At 36.2% G+C, this 10000-nt stretch overlaps 1 protein-coding gene across 1 annotated transcript in view; it reads right to left on the minus strand.

Annotated features, from left to right (window-relative positions):
• Positions 1-10000, minus strand: part of LOC129262332 (ankyrin repeat and death domain-containing protein 1A-like) — a 46269-nt gene that overhangs the window by 15807 nt on the left and 20462 nt on the right. Inside the window, exons 10-11 of the mRNA XM_064099939.1 lie at positions 2186-2284; positions 1673-1771 (exon numbers count right to left, since the gene is read on the minus strand). Of these exons, the coding sequence (XP_063956009.1) occupies positions 1673-1771; positions 2186-2284 (198 nt within the window). The remainder of the gene's footprint in view (positions 1-1672; positions 1772-2185; positions 2285-10000) is intronic.

Genomic DNA, 10000 nt, shown 5'->3' on the forward strand with positions numbered 1-10000 from the left:
TCTAATTGGTCATAATCATGATAATGGCGGTGGACCGGTGGTGATGGAATGTGGTGGTGGTTGTGGTTAAAGTGGTAGTGTGGTGGTGAAGCTGGCGGTTTTGGCGATTTCTACAATGATGACGTCAGCAGTGGTGGTGGTGGTAATGATGGTGGTGGTAGTGGTAGTAGTGGTAGCGGTGGTGGTAGTGATGGTGGTTTTAGGCGGAGGCGAGGGTGATCGTTGTTATTTTATTTACTTAATCATTTCGAAATCAATCATATGACCTCGCTGTTTGATGAACACAAAAATAACATTCCGTATGAACTCATTATAAATACAGATTACACTTATGTACCAAAGTATAGCTACTTAACTTTTGACGGACCCATTTAAATATATAGAATATACATATTTCATTTATTTTCTTATAATTTCTTGACTACCTGTAAGCTTATCAGATGCTTGCAAGATTATACGCCAGACATTGTAAATTGGTTTACAAATCGAATCCAGTGCATGCACCGTAGGGGTGATGGAATACTTCGTTATTGAGACCCTGGGGAGCACACGTCCCTGGTGTGAATAACTTGGTAAACAGTTCAATTGTTACCGAATCAGAATGCCCCAAGAGAAATCTTACGGTGAACAAAATGACCGAGCGTTTATTTCCTATAAAAACACCTTGCTTGTAGTGTCTGGATTGCATTAGCAAGCTAAGTGATCTATCAGTGTCACTAATCAAGCTACTTCAATGTCTGGTCTGATCAATTTCTATCCATGCCTATGGGAATTATTAGGGCAGGGGCGGGGCCAAAGGGGGACAGGGTGCGACCCCCTCCCCTCTGGTATTTAAATTAAAGAAGGGCAAAGGAAGGAAATGGGGATGGGAAATACATGTAGAAGGAAGAAATATATGAAAATGAGTAGTCTGTGCCATTGTGGGCCGTTTAACTCAATAAAATCCCTGTAATCATGATCATTCAAATGAGAATAATATAGGCCTATGGCGTCACAGGCGTCTTGCCCCATCCCCCCCCCCCCCGCCCTTCATCAAAATACCGTGCCCTGTTCACTTTAGAACTGAATCCAGTTTGATCACATTCACATCATCAAGATTGCTTAAAAGATTAAGTGTCGCATGATAAAATATCTGAAAATAATAGCTAAAATTACATTTAGTCACGCTCCTAACCCTTCAAATATTACAATGGCATTTGTAGTTAATGGGCATTTGAGGTCAAGGCATATAGGATCAAACGATTCGACCGTCTTCAAGACATTTTGATAGCATAATTTCCTTTGTTATCTAATATCCTTCAAACTACGAGTCGTTAATGACAAAAACCATGAAGTAATAGCTGGAAAATACAAATATTATCTGACATACTCGAGTCTGCGCAATGGCCTTGTATGTGCATTATTTCTTGTGATATAACGTATTAAGTAGTTACGTATACGGAACACTCCGAGAGCGGAATAAGGAGGTCAGAAGAAGTAGAACAACGAGAAACGAGGGATAATGGATGTCATGATAGGTTTGAATGAAGTATTCTTTTTAAGGTTACGTCGATTACGAATATCCCTTTTTGTCTGAGCAATCAAGTAAAGGCCGGTGTGGGTTTTGAGGAAGCGAAAGACGAGAGAATTTTTACAGCTTTGGGATATGAAAATGGTATTTTGTGCAACTTACGTCATTGATTACGTTGACTTTACAACGACAGGAAAGAAGGGTTTGGACACTCTCTATGTGGCCCAGCGTGGAGGCAACGTGTAGAGGAGTATTCCCATGCTGCGGACGAAGATAATGAAACACAACGTAATTACATTTTTATAACTGTTTTAGTCACGGTTTACCCTGATGTCACGTTCACTGTAATATTACATATACGATCACGTGAGAAAATTATTTTTATCCTCATTATTATTCAAAATGTATTTGATTGCTGTAGTAGAAATAGTAGTAGGAGGAGTAGTAGTAATAGTATTAGTATTAGTAGTAGTAGTAGCAGTAGTAGTAGTAGTAATAGTAGTAGTTGTAGTTGTAGTAGTAGTATATTATCAATATTTTTGTAATAAACATCAAAATCATCATCCTCGTCATCATCATTATTACTATAACTAACATCATCCTCAAAAACCTAAAAATACGTTATAAGTTTTGTGTCAAATCCTCATACGTTCAGTAAAACGTCTTAATACTTACCATCCCTTTGCTATTGAGATTACACTTATTTGACGCAAGTACCTTGATGACTGAAGGGTGGTCATTCTTCGCTGCCAGATGGGCCGCCGACATGCTTTTCTATTTAAAAAACATAAATACACAGCAAAAATTGTGGTGTTAACCGGTGTACATAGAGGACCACATCAGTTATTTTACACCGGCGTTAAATTGACAGAGTTAGTTTAACACCTATAGGTGTTATTACAACACCTTTGGTGGTTACGTTTACACTCTTTGGTGTTATGTTCAATCTCTAGGGTGTAATTTTAACACCTCAGGGTGTGGTCCTTTATTAACACCAACTGGTGTCAGTTTTAACACCACAGATTTTACAGTGTTCATTACATCGTTTATAAAATAATGCTTAAACTGTTACTTCAGATTGCACTATCACATTAAAATGTAACTATACTACACAGAAGGGGCTTTAAAAGATGCCTATATAAGATTGGGAGAATGCATGATTTGTGGGTCGAGTATGACGTTAAAAAGAAACTAATTTTTCATGGACGAGTTTTTTTCACAATATTAGAGATACAAATACAGATATAGATAGAGATATAGATGTAAATAAATAAATATAACATAATATAGATGTATAAGTATAAATATGAATACATGAAAATGCAGATATAAATATGCATGGCATAGTCCCTAAATTACCATATCCACAATGAGGGCCAGTAGAGCAACGTATAAAATTTATTTTGAAATAAAATCGTCCACTTTCTACCCTAAACGACCCGTGACCACTTTCACTATCAACAACAAAGAAGAAATATCAAAATGAAGGCCCTTTCACATTCTTCCGTCTGACTATAGGCCCACGATGGAGTTTACGAAACAAGACGAGAGCGTTTAAAAAAAATCAAAATAATTTTGTTTCACCCAATAGTTGGCAGGTTAATTTTTTTTTTCTGAGATTTTTAGGATTGAAATACACATAACAAATGAAATATTATCTCTTTAATGAAATTACAGACGCATTGATAGCTCATAAAATACATAACACTAAAAGTTTTAGCCGACTGTTGGCAGGTTAGTTTTTTTCTGAAAGTGCATGAGTTTGCGGCGATCGAACACTGTCAGGTGAAAATTGTTCGACTGCAGTAGATGATATCGTTTTGCTGCAGTCAGTCACACCAACGAAACCGATTCCAAACCCACCGATAGTGTGTCGCTATGGTCGGTCCGGGTCCCGTTGCATAAAAGTTACTATCATAGTAACTGTGCCATCCAATGGGAACTTCCCCGAAATCCTTGATTCTGATTGGCTGATTAGCGTTGTATATAGCATTGGATAGCAAAGTTACTATACTAGTAACTTTTACGCAACGCGGCCCTGACGTGACTGACATTTTAGATGGCAGCGTGTAACATGGCCTGCACTTAACAAATTTGCTTTATGCTGTTATCATCATTTATTACGGGGTGAATATAGATTAATAACGCAATCACTCACGGGTGCTTCTAAATTGATGCATGCAGTTAACATGGTTAACGTCACCTTGTACAATGAAACAATCCGTGACTCGCATCAAAATTTCGAGCAATATCAAGATCAGATTGTGATAAAGTGTGAACACAAAGTTACGTTGAAAATGCTCAACTCAACAAGGTTCCTACAAGTCATCACACAGTGCTCATACAGAACGGATATTTCACGCTAAAAAAAGTGCAGGAAACATTTATTAGATATTATGTTAAAAAGAAACATGCATGTTTATTGGGTAAATAAAATATTTTTTGTGTGTTTTGTCGACGTGTCCTCATGGGAATGCCATGCACAGATCAAAACACAGCAACTACACAGAGTTTTACTCTCCTCAGCCAGCAGAACTATTTTCATGGATAAAAATTACACATTTTTGGCGATATTTTTCCCAACATTAAGCATGCATGCTTCTTCTTCGTGCAATGATTGGCGGGATTAGTTTCTAGTGTAAAATATTCCACAATAAAATTATGGTACTGGCATGTAATAACGAGGACTAACGAAAACAAAATCAACAACGGTGTAACATTTCATGTTATATTTTGTTGAGGTAATCAAAACTGAATCTGGTTTGCTTGACAAAAAAAAACACAAAAAAATATTACATTCCGTTTCGCATAAATGTGGTTTAATACTTTTTGACAAAATAAGAATTGATAGGGCTTTTAAAAGTCGGAAAACTTTAATGGTTCACAATTGCTTAGAGGAATCTCATTTGTTTATTTCAGAGTATGAATTGTATAATAATATGATGATATGCAACATTTATAATTATATAGCTTGATCTTAGCGCTGCATGCTATTACTCCGGGTAGGAACGGCTACACTGATTGGAGGCGCGAGTATTCAATGAATTCCTACCTACCGGATACCAATAACTACACCTGGGTAGAGAGTGGCGATTGTGATTCGATGTAAATTGAACCCCGAACCTTGTTCTTTAAAGTTCGGAGATTTATCCACTAGCTGAGCGACTGAACAATTGCACTGAGAGGAGATTTGTCGGACGAAAAGCGACCAACTCGCCTGTGAAACCTATACCTATTAATCATGTTAATGCATGGCATTTGCATTCTGAATAATCTGATATGACGACTTTTGCAGAGATTGTTGGTTGAAATTATCGTGTAAGATGGCTCATTTTCTTTCACCACAGTGATTCAATATATCATCTGATTTATGATGTTTTATCTAAAAAGTGACAGTTTCGTTACAAAACAATCGACAATTCAGGGTATAAGTTTGTCGGCATAAGTCAGCGTTCCATAGGTCGAACAATAGAATAATCGCAAAAGTCGAGGCCTTTTTTGTTTCAGACCAAAATTTGCAAAACATGCGTTATTTACGTCATTTCTGTTGAATTTTTCCTAAGGCGAACTGTTTTATATCGTCCATTCGATTTAGGGGATTTATTTTGAATTCTGGTAAAGAAAATTGACCAAAAACATCATAAATTTATTAAGATAAGAATGCTTAATATCATATTGGAATCATTATGTTCATTTGCATGAATTCTTTTGTTAATCAAGAATTGGTGTTAATTATTTTTAGATTCCCTTGGGTATAAAAGAGACTCAACAATAAATAAAAAATTGCATTACGAGTACGAAACCAGGGGCTCTGTATTTTAATTAACTTATAGTGACACTTTGTCCAGAAAACACAAATAATCGACAAAACCCCACAGATTGTAAAACGATCAAATCGTCACCAACGGCACAGGTACAAAGATTTTATCCGCAAAGTAATGCAAATATTTGTTATGATCCAGTGTAACAAGAGCACTTTGTGACGCTGTAAAGGCCTCGGTCTCCTTTGCCAAGAATCAGCACTCCTTTTATCATGCAAACAACGTCTCACAAACATGACAAAGAAAGTGCATCACCTTCATAAAACATCTTGGCCTTTTTAGTTAGATAAACACATCATTAATACCTCGGTCACATTTGCTCTACGACGACCGTACGGCGAGTCGAAAACAGCCGTTTTATTCCTTTTTTTTTTTCAAACAACCTATATGTAGCTGGCGCAAAAAAAAATGTTAAAACGACTGTTTTTGACTTGCCGTACGGCCGCCGTAGAGCAAATGTGACCGAGGTATAACGTAACATATTGTCAAAACGACAAGGGCAAGGTGTAAAACAAGAGAGAGACTGAACTAGATACACAAGAGCATGTCTTTATTTTCTAAATACTTTGCTGCTTTCTGCAGCCTCTGAACCGCGGCAATCAGTGTATTCAGGCTTAGTTTGTTTGTTTTGGGGGGGGGTTTAAGTAAAGGGCATTGTAGCAAGCACTTCATAGACGCTTTCTACAACAGAGAAAATCTTTTGTCAAAAACCATCGATGAAAAAACAACCTTTGTCGAAAATCGGTGAATCAAAACAGCGGTGTCGTCCTGAACTCTGAACGAACGACATAATTTGTTTGCAATTTTTCGTCCGGTCCCAATCTTCAGAAGAACTGCTTTCCCGGTCCATTAACCTTCGAAAATTACCTTTAATCTATCCATTGTGATTTGACGGGCGTTTACAAAGGAATTGGTGCGTTGTGGTAAGCGGCTGTGCAGTGATTCTAAAAACTCCCCAATGCAAATTTCAAAACACTGTAACTTTGTTATAATTTCGTCAATTTTTTACCACATTTTCGGACATCAACTCACAGTGCAGTGTGGAGTAATCTGTCAAAATGAACTTCCTGAATTGCGGATTTGGGGGCATTTAATTCTAAGGAACCCTGCATATGCTTTACTTTGTAAATACAATTTTTTTCAACCAAATGGGACCGTTATATTCTGTATTAGATCACTAGATGTTTGATTCAATTAGATAGATTTTTATGATTCACTCACCATCAAAAGCTAACTTGAAATGATTATAAACAATAATCTTTAGTTGCTCACCATAATCACGTAGCATATATTATGTTTACTCATTCTTAGCCGGAACTATACCTAATAAATCGCATATATATTACATTGAGTTCGTTCAAAACCAGTATGTCGTGAAACAAGTTGATTCCTTTTATAATTAGATTTACATAATTCAAATTGGTTCGTTTAGGAGTTGAATCATGTACTTTGTCGTTTTCTGCTATTAGGGCGGTAACATGAAATCCTTGAAATCATACGTCATGCTTTGAAATTTTAAGTTTATTTTATTAGTTTGAAAAAAAAGAAAAACCGTAGAATTAGATTCAAAGAAAAACACGCAATCCTACTGTCTTCGTAAAGATCAAATGAAATATCAAATTACATAACCGCGATAACTGAGAACACGAACGTAACATTGCAAATAGCATCAAGGGGTTACCAGCAGTTACCAGTTACTGGTTACTCCTTGATAGCATGTGACCGCAAATATTGTTTTTATATAAGAATAGAACATATCTAAATTTCACTCAAAAAATGTTTCTGTAGGTATATAGAATTGAAATATTATAAAGAAAGTTAAGGCTATAGGCTATTTCTGTCGTCCCTATTTTTTTCTGTACGTCGTGCATATTTCCTTAGTCTGTCTGTGCGTCTCTCCCTTTCTCTTTCTTTCTATATCTCTCATTTCTCCCCCCCCCCCCTCCACCCTGTGCTGCATTTTCCAGTTTGCAATAATCCCCCCCCCCCTTCCTATCTCATATCACCATCCCCACGGTTTCCAATCTTTTCAGTATGTTTCTATTTCTTCCTACCCCTCCACACCCTCCCCAATCCCCCCTCCCTCCTTCCTTCCCTCCCTCCCTCCCAAGCCTCCCTCCCTCCCCCTCTCATCCCATCCACTCCCCCCCCCCCGTCTTTTCATGTCTGTATATCACACTCCGCACCGCTATCTAACAGAAAGTTTTGAGTCACAATTCCCCGTTTCTACCCATCTCATCTCACCACCCCCATGGGAATTTAATCCTTCCAATAGGTTTTCATCCCTTCCTACTTCCTCTATCCTCCATTGATTTTCCTCCCCCACTCTTTTTTCATCATATAAAAAATAAAACCCCCCAGAGAATAATATGACCGAAGCAACTGATGAAAAAATATCATCTATATGCATCAGTTATTATTACTGTTAGCCAACACTGTAGGCATATCATATTCCCGGGTTGTTTTACTTCTGGGACACAAATATAATTCAAATATTTCAACACTTTTTTTTCTTTTCTTTTTTTGATTTTTTTTTTCAGATATTAATATATCCAGATCATGATGGTAGCTTCCTATATGAAACTGAATTGCGTATTACTACTTGGTAATAACTGCCCAAAGGGAATTGAATCATCAAATGATTTTTCCCCGTCTGCTTTAGAAGCTATCATCAAGATACACAATAGAAGTCGAGTTGAATAGTGAACCAATGATAGCAAACGTAAACAGATAAAGTAGAAAAAAACTTACACACTTAACAAATGAAATTTAAACAAAAAAATGAGGTCTGAAATACGTTTCTTTTTTTATGGCGGTAACAGCAATCGTGGCGATCTCTTTCATTCTGAAGCGGGGATAACAAAAATAGGGGGTAATCTTTCATATTCTTTGCCTAAGAAAGGAAAAAAGCCTAGTCAGTACTAAACTGAATGGAAAATGTGTTTCTTGCTACAAAATGATAGTATTAGTATAAGTAGTAGTAGTAGTATTAGTAGTAATAGTAGTAGTAGTAGTAGTAGTAGTAGTAGTAGTAGTAGTAGTAGTAGAAGTAGTAGTAGTAGAAGTAGTAGTAGTAGTAGTAGTAGTAGTAGTAGTAGTAGTAGTAGTAATAGTAGTAGTAGTAGTAGTAGTAGTAGTAGAAGTAGTAGTAGTAGTAGTAGTAGTAGTAGTAGTAATAGTAGTAGTAGTAGTAGTAGTAGTAGCGGTAGTAGTAGTAGTAGTAGTAGTAGTAGTAGTAGTAGTAGTAGAAGTAGTAGAAGTAGTAGTAGTAGTAGTAGTAGTAGTAGTAGTAGTAGTAGTAGTAGTAGTAGTAGTAGTAGTAGTAGTAATAGTAGTAGTAGTAGTAGTAGTAGTAGTAGAAGTAGTAGTAGTAGTAGTAGTAGTAGTAGTAGTAATAGTAGTAGTAGTAGTAGTAGTAGTAGCGGTAGTAGTAGTAGTAGTAGTAGTAGAAGTAGTAGTAGTAGTAGTAGTAGTAGTAGTAGTAATAGTAGTAGTAGTAGTAGTAGTAGTAGCGGTAGTAGTAGTAGTAGTAGTAGTAGTAGTAGTAGTAGTAGTAGTAGAAGTAGTAGAAGTAGTAGTAGTAGTAGTAGTAGTAGTAGTAGTAGTAGTAGTAGTGGTGGTAGTGGTGGTGGTGGTGGTAGTAGTAATAGTAGTAGTAGTAGTAGTAGTAGTAGTAATAGTAGTAGCGGTAGTAGTAGTAGTAATAGTAGTAGTAGTAGTAGTAGTAGTAGTAGTAGTATTAGTAGTAGTAGCAGTAGAAGTAGTAGTAGTAGTAGTAGTAGTAGTAGTAGTAGTAGTAGTAGTAGTAGTAGAAGTAGTAGAAGTAGTAGTAGTAGTAGTAGTAGTAGTAGTAGTAGTAGTAGTAGTAGTGGTGGTAGTGGTGGTGGTGGTGGTAGTAGTAATAGTAGTAGTAGTAGTAGTAGTAGTAGTAATAGTAGTAGCGGTAGTAGTAGTAGTAATAGTAGTAGTAGTAGTAGTAGTAGTAGTAGTAGTATTAGTAGTAGTAGCAGTAGAAGTAGTAGTAGTAGTAGTAGTAGTAGTAGTAGTAGTAGTAGTAGTAGTAGTAGTAGTAGTAGTAGAAGTATAATAAGTATAATAATGAATCATTGTGTTTCGTATAATCCTCGAAACATCAATCATAAAGCAGACGATCATCTTTCTCAGCAAAAGAAAAACTATTGTATTACTATTATTCTCGCTATATTTTTTGATGTTTTTTAAATCAAAACATTTTAGTGGGAGAAGATCCATATCAGAGAAACTTTATTTTTATATTTATCCTCGTGATGGAATTGCGGGCGATATTTTATAGACATGTGTTTTGTACACACGTGTTGCCAGTAGCTTTTATTATTCAAAGAAAGATTGTGATATTGACAAACAGTAGTAATAACTGCATTCACTGGAATAATAAATACTGAATACTATTTGATATATCTGAGAAGAACACTCAAAATTGTCTTACACAACAGTGTTAAAAAAAATCAACTACAAGGGTTATTTCCAAAACAGTGCTGTGAACAGTGTTTTGTTTTGATTTATATCAAATACTATTTTACTTATGACGAGACTAGTAATGGTTAATAAATCGCTCCCAAACGTTCCTATTGTCGCATCAAATGACTTTGAATATTTCAATGTAGAGTAGAAAAAAAACTGAGTTCGTGTT

Source organism: Lytechinus pictus, chromosome 5 (genome assembly GCF_037042905.1).
Source record: "Lytechinus pictus isolate F3 Inbred chromosome 5, Lp3.0, whole genome shotgun sequence".
Taxonomy (NCBI): Eukaryota; Metazoa; Echinodermata; class Echinoidea; order Temnopleuroida; family Toxopneustidae; genus Lytechinus; species Lytechinus pictus.